The 21290-nt window shown below is 36.8% G+C and overlaps 2 protein-coding genes and 1 long non-coding RNA gene across 3 annotated transcripts in view; all 3 read left to right on the forward strand.

The window, feature by feature from the left end:
- Nucleotides 1-13359, forward strand: part of LOC136810030 (DNA excision repair protein ERCC-8-like) — a 61715-nt gene extending 48356 nt beyond the window's left edge. Inside the window, exon 11 of the mRNA XM_067066599.1 lies at nt 13282-13359. The gene's annotated coding sequence lies outside the window, so the exon portion shown is untranslated. The remainder of the gene's footprint in view (nt 1-13281) is intronic.
- On the forward strand, nt 1629-7387 carry LOC136810069 (heat shock protein DDB_G0288861-like). Its single transcript, XM_067066637.1, has 3 exons — nt 1629-2052; nt 4771-5208; nt 5621-7387. Exons 1-3 carry the CDS (start codon nt 1684-1686, stop codon nt 7283-7285), a joined length of 2472 nt encoding a protein of 823 aa, XP_066922738.1. The 5' UTR covers nt 1629-1683; the 3' UTR covers nt 7286-7387.
- A 3938-nt stretch (nt 13360-17297) lies between the features above and the next one.
- On the forward strand, nt 17298-19868 carry LOC136810070 (uncharacterized). Its single transcript, XR_010847056.1, has 3 exons — nt 17298-17691; nt 17928-18028; nt 19704-19868. It is a non-coding gene; the product is annotated as an uncharacterized lncRNA (long non-coding RNA).
- The last annotated feature ends 1422 nt before the right edge of the window (nt 19869-21290 follow it).

Consider the following 21290-nt stretch of genomic DNA (forward strand, 5'->3'; position numbering starts at 1 on the left):
TTTTCGAAAAAAAGTTTTTTTGGACCAATTTGGGCCAAAAAACGGCTAAAAAACGGGTTTTTTGGACTTTGTGAAAAAATGGATCATTAATTTTTTTTGCTCATGAGGGCTTACTTTTGAAGAATATGTGTGTTTAGACAGGAAATTTCGGTTGCTTGGCGTGTTTTTATAGAAAAACTGGCCAAATTCATTATTTTTTTATAAGCAAATTATCAATTACTTAGGTATTAGCTTTTCTCGAGATTGGCGCTTTCATTCTTTATGATTTTTTGCACAAAGATGCATAACTATAAACCCTTGAATGTGACGGAGCCCGATTTTTGAAAAAAATGTTTTTGGGCAAATTTGGGCCAAAAAACGGCTAAAAACAGGTTTTTTGGACTTTGTGAAAAATTGGATCGTTAATTTTTTTCTGATTTTTTGCATGAAAGTAGGATACCATCATAAGTAAAAGATGGCTCAAGCAGATTTTTGCAAAAAAAATTTTTGGCTCAAAAAACGCATGTTTATCTATAAGAATCACTATTAATAAGCCTACATCAATGTTCTTAGTCAAATTACTCAATTTTTTTATGAGATAGATGTTTTTTTGCTCAGAAAGTCTTGAATATGAAAGAATATTTCAAGAGTATGAAATTTTGGTTTCTAAACGTTTTTTTATAAGAAACAAACGATCGTCACTATTTGTGTTCTGAATGATTGTTTAGGTCACGTCACGTAGATATCAATTATATGTGTTAAATGCATAACCAGGTAGGTCCATAAAAGTATCACTTGTTTTTTTTATAAGCAAGTGTATGTATGCCCCTTGGTCAGGCTCGTGTATGCTTAAGTTCTTAAAGCATCCAGGCATAGCTTATGCTTATTATATGCTTATGAATCATGCCTTTGATTCACCCCGAGCCAAGTTTTTAGTGAAATTTCAGAAATTTTGTAAAAATTTGTTCAGATTTTGGGAGCAATGGAATGTAGGTAGCCGTGGAATGTCTTTTTTTACTTGACCTCGACCAAACCTTTTTTAAACAGATAAAAAATCTCAACTTGAAAAATATTCCAGACTGACATATATGCTTATGTTATGCGTAGGAATTCTGCAAATCTGAGCCTTCATATGCTTGCAAGCGTTATACTTATTAAAAAAAACCATGTAAATTCTTTCAAAGTATACGTACCTTGCGTGTGATGAATTCTTTGGGTTTCAAAAATCCACTTAAAATTACGATTGTAACAAATGGCTTAGAAAGGGATAGAAGTCGTCAATTTTGGGCCCAATGAGTCTAGAAGTTTGTAGTCACAAACCAAATGGAGAAAATAAATTGCTATTCGATCGACCCTGTTGGTTTCTATTTTCGCACAGAATAAAATGAAGATTCAATTCAAAACCCATGTATTATCAGTCATCAAAAGATATCAAAAATCAGAAAAATGTAAAATTCCCTAAATCTTCCAGCGCGCATGGATCGGAACGTAAAGGCGGACGAGAGATTTGATAATTACGGGACGTTAATGACGTTAAAAACAAAAAAAGAAGTGACGTCAAATAAAAATATCCTGTTCACATTTTCAAAAACATTTTAAAGAGATTCAGTTTTGGATTTAAACCCTGGTCAGTGCATACAGCTTTTTGTATGTCCTGATTTTGATTGTTATATAAAGTATAATAGCAAAGTATAATTGTTAATAATGAATATAAATCACTCCAAAAATCGTAAAAGAAGGTTGCGCTTAACCAATGGTCCGGAAGACAAATCTCTAGTCTCCGCAACAAAGAAGCGCAAGTTCTTCAAAGCACCTTTGCGTGTTGGCGGCGTACGAATCAGTGAAAGAAAAGCCACCGTTCAACAACACATCAACCGCCGCAAGAAACTTTTTCTTGCAAGACGACGTTATAAGTTGTTTTGCAAGAGATCACAGAAACGTGGTCTTTACACCACACGAACCATCAAACGTGGATTGCAACTGATGCAAATGATGCTTCGAGATATTTCTCGTCCACAGAAAGCATCTGGCAAAGCAGTAATCCATTACGACTTCCACGCTGAACAGGAAAAGGTTTGTTTGGCTATAATTAGTTTCCGATTCATTAAAGTATGGGGCTTTCGAACATAGATATAGTTTTAACTTAAGAAAGTTCACAGTGGCAGTTTGTAGGACTCACACGGCTCCGGCGTAGTTTATGATTTTGAAAGGTTTAAACCGTCATTTAACTTGGGCTTTATTTCCCGCTACATTTGTAGCACCAAATTGGGGTCTTTGAAAAACAAGACGACTTCATAGATACCCTGTTTTTTTTTTATGAAAAATATTAATCCATTAAAAAAAAGATTCCTTAAAAAATGCGACTAAAGAATTCCAATCTATAAAGCGTAAACAAAATCTTTCAATTCAGAGAACTACCAATATACACTTGAGAAAAATAATTTTAAATTTTTTTGAAAATGAAGAAGAAACTGCCAGAAACCTCATTTTGTGCTTTGAAGGAACTTGTGATAAAAACTTTTATTCAACTTCTTTCTATAAACAGTAGAATTTATCTAAAACTGAGAAAAATGGCTAGTCAGAAAAATCTGTTGTATACTACTTTCTGATATGAATGATGGCCCACCACCATCAAAATCATTTGACTTTTCCAGAAAAAAATTGAATATGGGGGGGTGAAGGATATAACATTTTTTGGAAATTTACCCCCCCCCCTGGACATTGTGACTTTTGATCCCCCGGACAGCAGGTCTAACCCCCCCCCCCGCCCCGGACAAGCATCAGTTGACCCTATCGAGAGCAAGTTTACCCCCCCCCCCCCCTCAAAACAAGGCAAATCTTGTAGATTTTTCACTACCCCCCCCCAGGCACTATATCCTCCACCCCCATGTACAGACATTTTCTGGAAGAGCCCATTAAAGGCAAAAGGCAGTTGAGTAGTTGAGCTCCAGCTTCTGGACTAAAAAATGGCAGGGTAAAAACTAGCCAACTTTAAGCTTTAATGAAATAATACTCCTTGAGATTAAACTTTGACTCCATTATAACTGCTTTAAATGGCATCCCATTAAACAAACCCTCCATTGGGTTTTGCCGTTTATCCCGTGAAAAAAATATAGGGGAAAGATTTCAGAAAAGTAACAAGATTCTTAGTGCAGAAATGGGAACCTTATACAAACAACAGTACCATGATTCAAAATGAAAATCCTAATTAGCAAAAGGTGTATCAAGATCGGTGAAGTTTGATTGAAGCTTGATTAGTTTGATTTATTACCTTGTTTCCATTCTTTTTACCTTCCGACGGCTTATTTAGCACACGCCCACGCTAAAGCTTAAAGAGCGAACCAATATCTTATCCCATCAGGGAGAAAAAGCTGAAACTTTTACTAAATTAACTCATCGAACACCAATCAAACTTCATCGGATAAAAAACTGTTATCATTAACGAGGGACCGCTGTACATTTTGCAGTGGTGTACGGTGGGGCTGAATCTAAAATATACTTTGTACGGCGGTGAAAATAGGTTAATAGACCTTTTTTCAAAGAGGACGTCCTGTTGAATAATTATGTAGTCCAGCCATAAAAACAATGATAGAGCCATGCATAATTACTGTATCATGCATATTGTAATAATTATGGATGGTTTTATCATTGTTTTTCTGCTGCACTACATAATTATTCAACAGGGTGGCCTCTTTGAAAAAAGGTCTATTTGAAATCTGCTATACACCCCACCGTACCCACCGTAAATCACAGTACAATGACAATGTAGTTTCGATAATACAAAAATGATTGCTGGGGGCGGACGACACAGGATTTCAGAGGGCAAAAGTTTTCACAAAAATTCGAAATTTCCAAGGTGAGAGAAGAAAATGTATGAATTTCCAAGGCAATCAAATTAAAAAAGGCAAAAAAGAGTGGAAGTTCCAATGGATTTTGCAAAAGTACATAGATTTTTATCGGAATTTCCGACCACCACTGGAAAAGAAAAATTATTTCCAAGGCTAGAAAAAATTAAAAAATGCACGTCGTCTGAACGGGGGGTAACAAAAATTTTCTGGAATGGCCCATTTCTTAAAAATACTTGCTAAAAGTAAAACTGACTGTTTGTCACAACTGGTTTCACTATATTAACATATAACTATCTGGTGAAAAAGGAAAAAAAAATCATACCTGTGCTGTTTGTAGTTTTGGTGAAGAAGAGAAGAGAGGGTATAATAATGTTGTTGCTGTAGAAAATTAACTCTTTTTGTACTACTTACCGAGCATGATCAATTGATTTATTGGTGCATTCACTAACTACACAAACATACACAAACATACTGTGAATATTAAACCTCTTTAAAAACTCTACAAAAGACCAGAAAACATGATAAAAATTTATACAGCAGCAGCAAGTTTCAAAAACATGTGCAATCAAGCAGCCATTAAAAAGTTCTCACGATAAATGTTTACAAAGGCTTGGTTACACTTCTTGCACTAGCATATTTTATTTATTAAGAAAAGCCCTGTTTTTTATCACTTTTTATCTTTGTGAGTGAGTCCACTTTTAGAATATTGGCCGTAGTACGCCCGCAGTCAAACGCCCACGCCATAATTTGCGCCCCAAAAATTTTCTCGATACATACATACATACATAGAAAGACTATCGTAATACTTTCGCTATGAGAAATTAATAAGTATTTAGATTTTGAAATTCATCTCCGGTGTTTTTGCCTATCGTCCGACAAAAAAGACTGGTCATATTCAGGTTTGATTCGATGAAAGAATTGTGAGATTTCTATTTTTTTATAGTTTGCCAAATTGCAACAACAAAATCAAGCTATTGATAATATTGGACAGCCAATGGCAAGCAAAAACTCCAGTGAACAGCCAATGGCAAGCGAGAACTCCAGTGAACAGCCAATGGCAAGCGAGAACTCCAGTAAACAACCAATGGCAAGCGAGAACTCCAGTGAACAGCCAATGGCAAGCAAAAACTTCAGTGAACAGCCAATGGAAAGCAAAAACTCCAGTGAACAGCCAATGGAAAGCGAGAACTCCAGTGAACAGCCAATGGAAAGCGAGGACTTGAGTGAACAGCCAATGGTAAGCGAGGACTTGAGTGAACAGTCAATGAGATGCGAAACCTATGGTAAACAACCAATTAGAAGCGAGAGCTATGGTAAACAACAAGTAAAAAACGAGTGTGAAGAAGAACCAATGGATATCGACCACCATGAACATAATGAGGTATGTGGCTCATTAGATTTTATCATGTTAAAGTCGTAGACGATCATCGTCTGACAACAATCTCTACACTTTTCATTATACGCAATCTTAGACACCAGATAAGCATACAAGTATTCCACAGTTCGGGTTAATGGTTGACAGGAGGTAGTTGTAACAAGCTCAGCATACGCACTGCCAACAGCTATATAGTTATAGTTTTAACAACAGTTCCCCTAAGTTATCTACAACTATTACAGGTTCCTTAATCATCAAAATTTCAATCTGTATCTTTGTACGCCAAATTCTTCTAAAAATCTCTAGGTTCATTGTACTTTGTCGTGAGTGACCAAGTACATTGTATTCATCGTCTTTCCCTAAAACACTGTAATATCTCTGAGCAAATAATGACGAATACTTCCTTTCTCTTCTTTAGGTCGAGCCTATGGAAGTTGACGAGGAGGAAATGTCTGCAGAACAATTCCATTCTTTGTACCAAAGATATCTTCAACTCCAACAAGAACGTGCTAAGGTGGAAAACAATCCATTTATAACAGCGGAAAAAAAGAGAGTAATGATTGAGCGTATTCAACACGAATACAACATTGTAATGAATGGAAACCCATTCCCTCCACCGAACAATCAATTCGACTCGCCACCAAACAACCCATTCAACTCGCCACCAAACAAACCATTCAACTCGCCACCAAACAACCAATTCAACTCGCCACCGAACAACCAATTCAAATCGCCACCAAATAACCCATTCAACTCGCCACCAAACAACCAATTCAACTCGCCACCAAACAACCAATTCAACTCGCCACCGAACAACCAATTCAACTCGCCACCAAACAACCAATTCAACTCGCCACCGAACAACCAATTCAAATCGCCACCAAATAACCCATTCAAATCGCCACCAAATAACCCATTCAACTCGCCACCAAACAACCAATTCAACTCGCCACCAAACAACCAATTCAACTCGCCACCGAACAACCCATTCAACTCGCCACCGCAAGACACATTCCGCTCGCCGCCGCAAGACATCCAAAAGACATCAAATGTCCCTTCTCTGTTCACGGCTTCAGATAACGGTCCACAAACTTTCCAACAAGCAGTGGACTACTTCAATCGAAGTGAAGATAATATTCCATTCGCATCTAAGGAACGATGGGATCGATTCGAATCCTTCGGGAGCCGATTCATGATCGATTCGACTTACCCCAATGATATTGAAATGGAAGATCTTTCGGAGGAGCCTGTCACTGCAGACCATATTGAACAAGATCACAGAGAAGAGATGAAATATGACAATTACATTGAAATGGAAGATCTCTCACAAGAACCTCTTCCAATCTCTTTCCCTTTCCACCAGCACGGAGAAGAAGTAAAAGCTATTGAAGAACAATTCTTCACCACAAATAATACACCTCATCAATCCTTTGCTCAAAGGATGGACTCTCCTAACTGTCAAATTATACCACAATTGCATGTCAGCCCAGTTAACCCAAATAGTGCATTTCGAAATTCCAATCTTGACATTGTTACCGCTAGAAATGGTCACTACACTATCGATGATGGATCAAACCAAATCCGCTCATTTATCCCGTGCAAAGAGCCTGCTGCTTACCCCAACAATAAACAAGCAGTCAAAGAAGAAAAGATCACTTCAAAAGCAGCCAAAACAAATCAAAGCTTGCAAGACAATCTCTCCGAAGAAAATATCTTAGTTCTGCAAAAGGAAATTGAGAACAAAAAGTCTCTCCTAAAATTCCTAAAGACAGAAGTTAAATCGTTGAAAAAGGAAGCTTTCCCTAATAAAGACAAAAAGAAGCTCATTGAAAATGAAATGAACGATGCGGCAAAAGATCTCTCCAAGTTGAAACGGAAGCTTCCGAAGTCTTTGAGACCCATTCGTTTGCCAAAGAACGATGGAAAGAGGAAAATGGAAAGATCGCTGGTCGGTGCAGGATTTGATGGAGACTGTGCTTCATCTTTCGAGCATCCACACATCAAAGAAAATCTTTCACCACCATCAACTCGCCGGGAAGACAACTTATTCATCAATACACATTTCACAAGACGATTCCAATAATCGAAAACGACCAATCATCACCGAAAAAAAACGAAAAAAAATTCTAAACTCCCATTTGTATTTTTCATATACTCTTGAAATATGATATACCGACAGTATACTTAAAAACACGTGTCTGATTCGTGCCCTTGGCTCGATTGTTTCGTGTGCTTACTATCTATGATCTTGATGTTGATGTCGGTGTAACAGAAAATACTTTAATCGGATTAATTTTCGCGAGATTAAATTTCGCGATTTCGCGAATTTGCCATTTTCGCGAAATTAAAACTCGCGAACACGCGTGAGATTCCTGATTCGCGAAATTAAATCCACCACAAAACTTTTAAAATTGTATTTTTGGCGGAGAAACTAGTTCCAAGTCTCCATTTATGTCAAAAGATGTTTATTTTCAGCTGTTTTCTGGCTTATTCGCGAAATTAAATCCACGCGAAATATTTCAAAACTCTGACTCGCGAAATTAAATCCAGAAAATTTCGCGATTTTTTTTTTATTATTATTATTATACAGATTTACAAGCTAGGCTCACGATGGGCCTCTAACCGATCTTCTTTCACATTCCTCTTGTAACAAATTTTTGTGGGTGGTTTTTCCATGCATCATTCAGTTTCTCTTTAAACGACTTAATCGATTGTGCGGATACAACTTCTCTTGGTAGTTTATTCCACGTTGGCACACATCTATAGTAAAACGATTTAGTTTGGGGTCCATTGAAGCCGTCATTAGCAAAGTTTGGTAAAAGCTCTTTGGAATGTCTTCGTTTAGGACGTGCACGGCTGATTAGTTTTGAAGGTATAGTATCTTTGTCGTAAAAGGAAAGATGTTTATAGACCTGCACCATATCACAAAACTGTCTCCGAAATTCGAGGGTTGGTAATCCAAGCCTTTTTAGCCTTTCACTGTACGGGAGGTGTCGATATATTGGGATAAGTTTTGAAGCTCGTCTTTGGACTCCCTCGAGCATGTTCACATGTTTGCGTAGTTTGGGTGACCAGACTGACTGCGCGTACTCAAGGTGCGGCCTCACAAAGGCGGAGTATAGTGTCGTTATGGTCTTTGGAGTAAGATTATCAAACCCCCTTCTGATAATACCAAGTGTCGAATTCGCTTTGTTTACCTGTTTGGCTATATGTTCTTCAAACATCAGCTCAGCATCCACCAAAACTCCCAAGTCTTTCTCCTCGAAAACATGCTCCAGTTGATTACCAGCGAGAGAATAAGGATGTGCGTGCTTTATGTTAGCTAGTTTGCCAAGTGTTAAAACATGACATTTATCGGGATGGAACTTTAAGAGCCAATCTTTAGACCATTCATTCAATGTGTCTACATCCTTCTGAATGACAAGAGAATCATTGATGGAATTGACCTCTTTGAATATCTTCGTGTCATCTGCAAAAAGTAATAGGTCGGAAACAACTTTGTCAGGAAGATCGTTTATATACAGCACAAAAAGTAGAGGTCCTAATACACTTCCTTGTGGTATACCGCTGATTACATCGTCTAGCTTTGAGTGAGATTGGTTCACTTTCACTAGTTGCTTTCGTCCCTTGAGAAAAGATGTTATCCAATTTTTGGTTGTTCCGGTGATTCCATATCCTTCTAACTTTTTGCAAAGTCGGCGATGGGGCACGGTATCAAACGCTTTCGCGAAATCGAAATATATGCAGTCGACGACTTTACCTTCCGACATACTTTCACAGCATTTGTCTATATACATCAGTAGTTGAGTGACAGTAGAACGTCTGCTGATGAAGCCGTATTGCTTTTTGGATAGCAACTTTAGGTTTGTAAGGTATCTTGTGATATGCTCTCTTAAGATTGACTCCATTAGTTTACAAACTACTGATGTTAGACTCACTGGTCTATAGTTGACTGCTAGATTATGAGCACCTTTGTTTTTGTAAATAGGAGTAACGTGGGCAAGTTTCCAATCCTCAGGTAATTCTCCTTCAGTCAAGGTCTTGTTCATTATACGGGAAAGAGGTTCTGCGATCTCGTCTACAAGCTCTTTTAGCATTTTCGGGTGGATTTCATCGGGACCGAGTGATTTATTGGTATCAAGCTCCTTAATTTTCTTAGATAGCATTTCCTTGGTTATGACGATATCGTCAATAATTTCCTCGGTCCTGCTTGGAAAATCAGGGACTTCACCTTCTGGTTCATTAGTGAAAACACTGCAGAACTGTTTTTGGAGAATATTCGCCTTTTCATTATCTTCGTGCCGCAGGGATGATTTATCTTTTGGTGTTTCTAGAAGAGAGGAAACTCCGCTAGCAGATTTCATCTTACTTCGCACGTGTGACCAGAAAACTTTCGGATTGGACTTGGCTTTGTTGCAAATGTTTTGTTCGTAGTTTCGACGAGCTCTTGTCATCATGCGATTCACTCTGTTTCTTGTTGTTATGTAGATTTGACGGTTGCGTCTTTTTTCAATGGGGCAAACCGATCTAGCCCATTTCCTGTGTAGTCGTCGTTTTTCACTTACTTCTATCTGTAGGTCTCTTCCTATTGGTATCGATCCTTTTCTTCTCCAACTCTGACGATCAATTTCTTTCAATGGCACATAAAGATTCCTAAGCTCCAACAGCTTACTTTTGAATAAATTCCAAGTTTCCCCTATTGGCATTTGATCTATGCCTTCAAGAAACTCTCTAGACCATACACTAGCTTCTTGTTTCATGGTGGCGTAGTCTCCCAGGTTATACGCATAACGTTTTGAGTTTGATTTGCGCTCAGTGTAAGCTGTGAAGTTGAAAGCTAGAACATTATGGTCGCTTCTTCCAAGCGGGCTTAGGTACTGTAGATCACGAACTTGATTCTTTTCATCTGTAAAGATTAAATCGATGGTCGACGGATCATCAGATCCACGGCATCTTGTCGGCTCATCGACATGTTGGTGTAAGAAAGAATCACGCACCGCATCCAGAAATTGTTCTTCCTTACTCTCCTCGTTATGGGGTGTGGTCCAATTCTCCCAATTGATTGTCGGATAGTTAAAATCACCAATGAGGATTTTATGAGAGTACTTCTTGTCCAGGGAGATGGACTTGACAAGAGAATTCAGCTTGGCATTGTTTTCGTCAGACGATCTGGTTTTTGTTGGGCTACGATAAAGACAAGCAAACACCAACAGATCTTTATCTGCAAGACGAACTTCGATAGTGCAAGCTTCTTCAAATTCAACTGTTGAAGACCTGACAATTAAATGCTTGATGGAGTTATGCGATAATATGATGATACCACGTCCCTTGTTAGTGTCAACATTTGTTTGATTAACGAGCGTGTACTCCCCAAATTCGTATTCGTGTAGATGTTTCAGCTGGCCTACTTTCGTTTTCACTTCACATATTGCAATCAGATGAGGTTTTTCTTTCTGTACATGGGTTTGTAATTCAATTAATTTTCCAGATGTAAATTGATCGGCGTTAGCATAGAGAATTCTTATGTCTTTTTGAACTTTAATATTGTTGGTAGATGTGATATTAGCTTGTTGTGTCCTTTGATTTTTTGGTATGTTTTTGGTTTTGCTTCTTACTTCTTTTACGGTTTTTTTTGTTTTTTGTTTTTCTTTTGTTGAATTTATTGTTGATTTGGGCCGTTGGTCTTTACCCTCTTGAGGCGGAAGCCGTTTTTTGATGACCCACGGACTCGCCAGACTTCATCTGTTTCACTTTGATTTCTTTCCTTGGCTTCCTGCAGAAGGTCTTTGAAGTCCTTCCTTTGAGTGGGGGTTAGATCTTCACAAATGCTGACACCTTTGTATTTGGCATTCCCTTTCAAGACATGTAGATTTCCAAATAGGCTTTCTTTTTCTTTTTCGCTCTTAAAGGTAACAAGTATTGGTCTACTCTTGTCGTCAGCTTTAGATCCGAGTCTCATCATATGTTTGGTGTTGATTTTCACACGAAGATTTTCGATAAGTTCTTTCACCCAATCCTCATCCTCCTTGTTAGGATCCTCTGTCGATTCTTTGACACCATGGATTATAATGTTATTCGATCGTCTAGATTTATCTTCTCCTCCGCTGCTTCCTCTTCATGTACTTGTTTGACTGCAGTTTTTATGTTGTCATTTGAGGGAGCAGATGTTCCAGCAGAAGCGACTGCAGCGTACGATTTTTTGTGCTCCTCCTTAATGGTGGACAGTATTTCGGTGCGAAAGTCTTCTAACTTCTTTTCGAGCTTATTCTCGACATATTCTACAGTATGGAAGGCTGGATCATCTGATAACTTCTTCTTTAGTTGTGAAAGCTCTTCTTTTTGTGTTTTCTACGATTTCGAGTAGATGATGTTCATTTGTCTTTAGTTTCTTTATCGTATTCTCGTTTTCTTTGATTGTTTCTTTCAGTTTCGATAGCTCTGCCGCTGTTTTTAAAGAAGGTTGAGATCTAGGGATCAAGGCCAGCAAATCCTTTGACACCGACACACAGTTCTGACATACAAAGTTACAATGTATTCTTCGGTCGTCGTTAAAAGCAGTTATCATATACGCTGGTAGCCTCGAACATAGATAGTGAACTAGTCTGTTGCATTTTGAACATGCCAGGGTGTCCTCATTCTTGTCATCTGCACATGCGTTGCCGGTACAAAGCAGGTTAGGTGTGTTTCTTTGTCGGTTGGACGTCATTTGTGATGTATCAGGATGCTGGTAGAGTGTTTGATGGTGGAATAGAGTGTATTTTTGAGCGATTTTTATAGATTTTTCAGAAAAATTCAGAAATTCGCGAAATTCGCGAAATTTAATCTCGCGAAATTTAATCCGTTTAAAGTAAGTACTCCCCAGTATAAAAACTCCACAGTACTTTTTTCCTAGGAAATTAGTAGGTACCACCACTAGAACATTTGTACTCCATGTAAAAGATACCTTATTGCTGAGTAAAAGTGTACATCCTGCCTTAGAAGACCCTCTTTGTAACCTTTGTATGAAAGTTGAATGAACTTTTGTATTAGAGCTAAACTACACGGTTCCCGTCGTCGCAAACGCCGGTTTAACTTGCGCTTCAAAGGCCCTTAGGAAGATGGTATTGCTGATGCTCTCTAACTTTATTTTTAAGGGGAATTCGAATTAGTTTTCATCAACCACGGGAGTACATCTAGTAGTTGGAAGATTTTTTGTAAATACCTTTTTATACTTCAAATTGGATGAGAGAAGGTGACTTGAAATCTTCACCATGAAATTAGCTCAGTAAACAATTATTAGAGTTTTTTCAGGAAGTTTGAAGGCGATTTCAGTTTAATCGAAAACGGGAACTTATTGAGCAGTAACAAGAGGATGAGTTGAAATTCCGGATATTTTTTCAAACGGGAACAATTTTTGGTCCACTTTTTATACGGGAATAATTGTCGAGTTGCATGCATTTGCTGTAGAAATATAATCTTTAATACACAAAAAATACAAATACATTCTACCTCTATCAATATTAGACCTTTTCATAAATTACGTCAAGAACATCACTTGCCTCGTTTTGAAGTTATTGCCAAGGTTAGATTAACTTCCAGCGGATTTTATTAAAACCACTTCCTATTCAGAAATCATTTATTGTCTCAAGGGATATGATCACCATGGTAATTGTATGAATACGAGGCAAGTGACGTAATTTATGAAAAGGCCTTTATCAATCATCTAAGTACAAAATTTCTCCACACTCCACAGTAAAGCCTTTAGCCCAAAGTCTTGAATTATTTCCTCAAAAAAAATCTCCAACTGCAGCTGAGTAGGTGTTCATCACGGACTTACATACGTGCCACATAAACCAATTTAGGTCCATAATTAAGGAAAAGGTGGCCTCCGAGATAACTCATTCTCTTTCTGGTCACGGAAGTGTTTTCGTTGAATCTGATGTCCGCTTTTTAACAGTCCCGCATCATAGGCGCCCGGCTTACTCAATCCCCATCCGATACCACCAACCCGATCGGAGCGTCTTCTAGGAAACGGGTTAATCGGGGAATCATGTGTCACGTGACCTGTATCTAAGGAACCAACATTTGTTTGTGATTTAGAGAACCCCGTGTATGTGGCGTCGAGTCGTGTGCGTCGGTACGGCCTAATGGAGTCAGGACCAGTATGGATGGGTACCCCGAATGAATAGTGGTAGGAAGATCCAATGACGGTCATATCGTTGCGTGGTGGTTCACTCACTGATGATGAGGTCGATGAGGAGCTGGTGTCTGATGATGCCAAAGACTAAAACCAAAAAAAAAGTTGTACTCTTGTGTGCTTGATTGTAGGGGGGGGGGGGGGATCTTGCATTTTTTAGTACCCCCCCCCCATTTTATGGCCTTAATGCTACAAAGTGCCAAAATTGGCCAAAAACCTTCATTTTTCTAGGGATTTTTAGCAAAATCAGGTCAATAGCACTTAATTATGTTGATTTTTATCTGGAGTACCCACCCCTTGCCTATTCCACCCCCCTACAATTAAGCACACAAGAGTAGATTTCATGTCCAATGTATGGTGGCAAACAACGTTCAAGTAAAAACTATCGAAAAAGATTTATTACTTTGAAACGAGAACATCGAACAAAATGTTGATTTTTAAATGTATGACTTTCTGTTCTGAAAATAGATGAAATGATTGCTTTACCATTGCAAATATTTTCAATTTAAAATTATCTCATATTTTATAGTGCAGTAGTACTTCGCTTAAATTCACTCTTTTTCAGCCGTTCTCGATATATTTAGAGGAATGTAACATTTGATCAAAAGAAAATAAATTTGAAATACTTATTTAAAATCGAAATCACCAAAGTTTTCACAAAAATATTTAATATGTGGATTTAATATATGGATTAGCTGCTTTGATTGATTCCTTTATTAGGCGAGGTCAATTTAATTTGTTGTTTTACGGGCCAAGCTACCAAAAATAGAGGGTTGGTCGGTCGGTGAAAAAATAAAAATAAAAGTAGAAATTTACCTAAAAAATCTCCTAAAAAGGGAGCAAAAACTACTACATCTCGACAAAAATGCGAAATAGAAAATAAAAATACACAAAAAGCTCGAATTCATAGATATAATGAAAAATTGAACATAAAAATCTCAAAACCTTCGAAAAACTACCAAATTTTAGTTTAAATAAAAAAATTTGGGAGTCTTTAAAGAAATGAAAATAAAAGCGTACTACCAAAATTCATTTTATTTTTATTTTGATCTTTGGAATTTCAGTGTCGGTCGGGCCCGTAAAACAACTAATCAAATTGGTCTCGCCCTATGGAACAAGATTTGGGTAATATATTTATTCAAAATTCAGTTCGTTTGGATCGATTGTCTGATCTTAAAAATTCAAAACAGTTTTTTCAAAATAAAAAATCACAATACCTTACCTGCCTGAAAAAGTTGTAAATTATTCTTCTCTCAAATATTTAGGAGTAAAGTCATCTCCAACCTTAACCTTTTTAATCACCACAAGTTTATTGAACAAATTTTCACTTTTTCTAAATTTTACTACCGTTGCCAAGTGGCTGTGTTTTTGTTTATAAATGTTTATGTCTACTATTTTGTCATCTACGTATTTGTAGTTATAATATGGATAATTAAAAAGCAATTATTCTAAATTAAGTTTCATTTATTTTCAAAATTACGATAATTATTTATGACAAAAGTCGAATGTTTTCATCCGGGGGGTGATATGTTTGAGGGATGTCGAGTTTATATGCCACCCTTATTTTTGAATTTGGACCTGGGGACTAAACCAGACCCTTAAAGGGGACTGAAATTGAGGGAAACTCCAAAGTTTTGTTAAATTTGTTACCCTTTTTGGGACTTTTTCGCTAGAAATTTTGAGATTGAAATTTTGATCTTTTTACATATGGGCCTGAGATTAGATTCACCAAGGTCATCAAGTGACAATTTTGTTCAATTAACTACAGTCTGTTAAGCAAATATTCTCTCAATATTTTCACTGAAAGATACCGCCGTAACTTTGATCAGCTAGTGACCATGGTGCACCCGCCAGGATCCACCTTATGGAATTTCAGCGACAGTGCATGTAAAAATGATTGATTCAAGCTTAATTTTACATAAGGCGAAAATAAAAAAATGTAGTGTTTCCGGAAACCGGCCGGGTGAAAATAAAAAATTTTCTGACCCGGCCGCAGACTATGGGTTCATCTATATGGTTCATTATAAAGAAAATAAAGTTGACCGTTCAAGCTATCAAACGTCGTTTGGTTAGATATTCCCGCTTGTAAATCAAGTTTTGTTCTTAAGTTATCAAAAATAGCAACAAAAAAATTTTTCCGGCGGCCGCATGAAAGCTTTTTTCCTTCACCCGCATTCCGGAAACACTGCATTTTTTTATTTTCGCCTAATATATTATGAATGAAAAATGTTCTTTTACCTGTTGGTCTGTGTCCGCCATTTTGCTCAAAACAAAAACGCATTGCCTTAACAACTCTCTGTGTTAATGTTGGTATATATACATTCTTTTATGTAACAAAATATAGTGTAATATGAAATTTTAGTGTAAACGATATCTAATAGCTTTATTTACACAATATTTGATTCATTTCTCGCAACTTGGGTTACAAGCTTATCACTGTTAACTTACTAAAAAATGAATTTAGAATTTCATTACTTTTACGACATTTACGAAAGTTGTTTCGTCCGCGAAAAATTCTGTCGTGAAAATTTATTCCTGCTAAAAAAAATATTTCTTAAAAAGTTTTTCCTTTAAAATCTACTGTTTGCCATTAAAATCTCTTCAAAATAACTTAATGCAAAGATTACAGTAGTGAAGATCTGGGAAATATTTTTCTGTGATGCTTGAATGCCAAACTTTTGTCGCAATTCTCTTTTTCTCGACTTTTGGTCCAATATATTCCTAACTTAAATTTAGCTCCGAAATGAAATAATCTTTGACATCTAAAAAAATCACAACCGTCAGCATGATGACATTTCTGGCAGTAATGTGTCACAAAAATTGACACATTTTCAGAAATTTATTTTCTATATGTCAAATAATCGTTTAACCATAAGAAAGCCGCGGCTTTCTTATACTATGGTTTAACCGTAATTTATGGAATATTTAGGATAAGATAAGCCTTTTAAACTAAGGGAAATTTTTCTAAAGCCTTTGTCAGTTTAAGGTTTTATTTTTACATAAGTGTTTCCGTTTTAAATCAGACACATGTTTCATATCGTGACAGTGTCTTGCTATTGTTATATTGTGCTGATATCAGCAAAAATAAGTTTTCCTTTTTCTGACCAATCTTGCTCCACATCCGTGTCAAACCAATGTGAAAAGGCTTGTGAACTATTGATTGATTGATGAGTAAGCAAACGATATCACTCTTATTCAAAAACAAAACCTTTAATAGCTTTTTGGAAAAACAAAGGACATTTTCGATTTTTGTAAATTATGTAAATTGCACTTTGGAGAAAAAAATTGATTTGATGGTTTAGCGTTTTTCGCGGTTTTTCGTCAAAATCGCGAGAGTTAAAAACTGCGAAAATTAATTCCTGCGAAATACAATTTTTTCCAATTTTATCAAAAAATTTGAAAAATCCCTAGGAAAATGAAAGAAATTTGTCCAAAAAAGGGCAAAACCGCGAAAATTAAAACCCGCGAAATGCAATTTTTCGGATATTTTTTTCGACTGTGAAAATTAGTTCCCGCGAAAATTTCATCACAGACGAAGGGTATAATTTGATCAATTGATTTTGAGCTGTAAGGTACCGGGTGTTAAAAAAACGGAACAAGTTTGAAAAGTTGCGAAAAAATTACAAATGCTATCGACTTAATTTGTTAGGCTAACTTAAATTTTGAGGTGTCATATTTTGAATTTGCTTTATTCGTTCAAAAGTTATGAAGAAAAACGACAAATGTTCTTTAAAAAAAACATCAAAAAGTTTTCCGTTTTTTTTAACACCCGTGTAGTTCATAAAATTTTAAAATTTTAAGGATATCAGAAGATTTGGATATCCAACAATTTTATATCAGAACAAAGTTTAGAACATTCATGTCTAAAAAACGTTGTTTGGAATTTTATTATTCTCGATGATTTGAAAATTTAAGAAGATTTCTTAAAGTCTCGAAAAGTCAAGAACAGCGCCGAGTCTCGACCAAAATTTATCCGTTCTTATAAAATAGTGTGCGCTTTGAGAGTCTTTAAACAAGTATTATTTTTATTTTTAGGGTGGAGTAGGACGCGTTGCCCAAGCTCCGGTATGGGTTTTTAGCTTGGCCGATACGAGGTTTGTACCTGCCAAGGATATATGGAAATTGTCCCAAGGAGGAATCGCGCTGTTTTGACTGGGGTGATCAATCGTGTCCTAAATGCCAACAGCACTATCCATAGCGACGAATGGAGGGCATACATCAATCTCCCACAATTCGTTCCAAATTGCATTGGCCATGACACGGTTAACCATACGTACCACTTTGTAGATCCTCAAACAGGGGCTCACACGCAGGTAAGCGATAATTACTACTCTTTAGAATTTGAAATATGTCTTCAAATTTCTCATATCTTTCTAAACGGATCAAAAGTTACAGACCAACAAGCTAGAGATAAAATGGCAAAAATGGCTAAAATTGGGCAAAACGGGCCAGCTTTTTGGAGCTATAACTTTATTTAAATCAGACAATCAAAGTATTAAAAAAAATATCAAGTTAAGATTATTTCGTTAGAAACTTCTTATATTTTTAGAATATATAGTCATATTGGAACCGCTTCAAATTGAAAATCAAGGCTATGAAAGGGATCAGGCGTGTTGATCTTCAAAGTTACATGGACGAGTTCATGTGGAGGTAACTAAAAATTTAATAGTTTTTAGAAATGATTTTGTTTTGTTATGTAAAGTTTTCGTTTGCTAACTCAGCTTTTTTAAATTACAAGCTATTTTGTATTGAATAGACACAGATGTGTAGCAATTTTCGATCGAAAACCAAGAAAATTCAAAATATTTGTTTATCTCAGCAAAAAAAGACAATATGCCGACTCTGGTCTAATATGAAGGTGTCAGGAAAATTGCCCCCCAGAAAACTGCCCCCCGGAAAACTGCCCCCCAGAAAATTGCCCCCCGGAAAACGGCCCCCCGGAAAATTGCCCCCTAGGAAAATTGCCCCTCAGAAAATTGCCCCCCAGAAAATTGCCCCCTAGGAAAATTGCCCCCCGGAAAATTGCCCCCTATTTTTCCATTTTTCGAAACTAAATCTAACTCAATTTTCAACATTTGGGAGATTTTGGATTACGCAATTTTACGTGATCGCGTCTTAACGGATTAAGAGATCTAGAATATTTTGGGGCTATATTTTGGTCCAACGGTTGCAGGTTGCAGCCGTAATTTTCATTAAGTTGACGCTTTTTATAAGGAATAATGTGGTTTAACCATGGAATACAGAGAAAGCGTTTTCTCTGTTTAACGATAGTCAATTTCAATGTGTTTTATACTGTATTTCTTTCGCTATTCAAGTATTTTCTTTATGGTTTTACAAAATTTCTTGGTCATATGGAATGGATAACTTCATTCTTACTATATTCCTCACGCTGACCATTGATCTGCTTTGCATGTTTTAGTTTTTAGTTTTTTCTTTAAGAAAAAAGACGCCTCAAAAACGACTTTTACAAGTTTTGTATGAGGTGGAGAAAGATAGTCGAGTAATAAAATCACTTTCAAAATTTTTTTTCCCAATTTCTTAACCCTAAGCGCCCTATCCGTGCTATCTTAAGCTAAGGAACTAATTTTTACTAACTCGCCAAAATAAGTTCCCACCAAAATTAAAATTTCAGTTTTCTTGGCTAAATAACCCCTGAAATTCAACAAAGTTGCTCAAAATAAGATGAAATAGAACAGATTTGCGCTGTCATTCGCTAAAATTAATTCCAACCACAGTTAAAAAATTAATTACAGTATTCCCCAAAAAAAGTTCCCACCAAAATAATCTATTTTTCGAAAATTTTCTACCCAGGACATTGTTGATCCAACCCCTCCTCCGCTTATCAATTTTTCGGAATCTGAAACTACTTTTTTGTACGGATTATGCTGTTTTAGCCTTTTTTCCAATCCACCCCGCTGACCCCCGTTTACTAGGTACCCTAAGAGTAATTCAAAACTACTTAATTTTACAGCTACAATGGCCATTTGAAGTTTCATTGGATTTTATAAAAAAGTGGAAAAAAATATGGCGGGGGGGGCAATTTTCCGGGGGGCAATTTTCCTAGGGGGCAATTTTCTGGGGGGCAATTTTCTCGGGGGCAGTTTTCCTAGGGGGGAGTTTTCCTAGGGGGCAATTTTCCGGGGGGCAATTTTCCGGGGGCAGTTTTCCGGGGGCAATTTTCTCGGGGGCAATTTTCCTAGAACCAATATGAAATATGTGCCCAATATGAGACGGAGTTACTTAAGCTAATACAAAGCCTTTATTTTATCCAAAAATAATTTAAATAAATTAACTGTTAACTATTGACTGTCTTGTTTTATTACAGAGATTGGTACGGACTTGACCAGCCATTCGACAACATCATCGCTTGTATTAATATCGACTACCCCCAAACATGATTTTGATGTTGCTCCAGCTATTTTGTTTATTCCCTTGTATATATATTTTTATAGTACTTTTTCAACATGTGAAAAAAAAGTTGAAAGTTGAACATCTTTGTCCATCTTCTTATTGAAATAACCATAAAACTTCAAAGTGGCCTAAATACTTGTAGCTTGAGAGTTAGACAATCGTTTTGGTACCATTAGAAGACTATTTTTATTCTCTTTCTAAAAGCATGCAGTATATGCCCCTTTAAATTAAGCGGTCAGGAGTTATCACCAAAAGTCTATGGTTGGTATTTTGGATTATTCTGGACACATAAACTAAACAGGTCTTCCGATTTTAAAGGGTTAACATTGTCAGAGCTCCGAATAGATTTTAGGTATACACGGGGTAAATGATATTTACTTGTGGTTTTGAACCTTAGAAAGGTTATTTCCTTAACATTGGACATTGGGGGACATTGTTAAACTGAGTCAAGAGGGCATTGTTAAACCGAGTTAAGGGGACATTGTTAAACTGATTTAGGGGAGATTCTTGAACTCAGAGTTAACTTTTTTCTATTGTTTAAATCCGCTAATTTCGCCATTTTTTATCCGTTGGCATGAGATTTTCAGTAACGAGATACTCTACAGTCTTGGTTGAATCGTTACACAGTTTCAGGTGAATCGTTAAACAGTCTTGGGTCAATTGTTAAGCAGTCTTGGGTGAATCGTTAAACAGTCCTGGGTGAATTGTTAAACAGTCTTGGGTGAATCGTTAAACAGTCTTGGGTGAATCGTTAAACAGTCTTGGTTGAATCGTTAAACAGTCTTGGTTGAATCGTTAAACAGTTTCGGGTCAATCGTTAAACAGTTTCGGGTCAATCGTTAAACAGTTTCAGGTGAATCGTTAAGCAGTCTTGGGTCAATCGTTAAACAGTCTTGGGTCAATCTTTAAACAGTCTTGGTTGAATCGTTAAACAGTTTCAGGTGAATCGTTAAACAGTCTTGGGTCAATCGTTAAACAGTCTTGGGTGAATCGTTTAACAGTCTTGGGTTAATCGTTAAACAGTCTTGGGTCAATCGTTAAACAGTTTCGGGTGAATCGTTAAACAGTCTTGGCTCAATCGTTAAACAGTTTCTGATGAATCGTTAAACAGTTTCGGGTGAATCGTTAAACAGTATTTTGGGTGTGAATCGTTAAACAGTCTTGGGTCAATTATTAAACAGTCTTGGGTGAATCGTTAAACCGTCTTGGGTCAATCTTTAAACAGTCTTGGGTCAATCGTTAAACAGTTTCGGGTCAATCGTTAAACAGTCTTGGGTGAATCGCTAAACAGTCTTTAGTGAATCGTTAAACAGTCTTGGGTCAATTGTTAAACAGTCTTGGGTCAATTCTTAATCTGGTGGAGGGCAGATCGTTGAACAGATGGGCAGATTCTTTATCTGGAGGGGAGTACATTCTTTATCAGGTTGGGGGCAGATGCTTTATCAGAAAGGCAGATTCTTTAACAGTCTTGGGTCAATTGTTAAACAGTCTTGGGAGAATT

Source organism: Clytia hemisphaerica, unplaced genomic scaffold, assembly GCF_902728285.1.
Source record: "Clytia hemisphaerica strain Z4C2 unplaced genomic scaffold, Clytia hemisphaerica genome assembly, whole genome shotgun sequence".
In the NCBI taxonomy this organism is placed as follows: domain Eukaryota; kingdom Metazoa; phylum Cnidaria; class Hydrozoa; order Leptothecata; family Clytiidae; genus Clytia; species Clytia hemisphaerica.

Excerpts from the sequence above, each read along its gene's own strand:
- LOC136810069 (XM_067066637.1), top strand. The coding sequence starts at position 1,684 with ATGAATATAAATCACTCCAAAAATCGTAAAAGAAGGTTGCGCTTAACC. Across the intron at positions 2,053-4,770 it reads TCCACGCTGAACAGGAAAAG|TTTGCCAAATTGCAACAACA; the intron begins GTTTGTTTGGCT and ends ATTTTTTTATAG. Across the intron at positions 5,209-5,620 it reads ACCACCATGAACATAATGAG|GTCGAGCCTATGGAAGTTGA; the intron begins GTATGTGGCTCA and ends TCTCTTCTTTAG.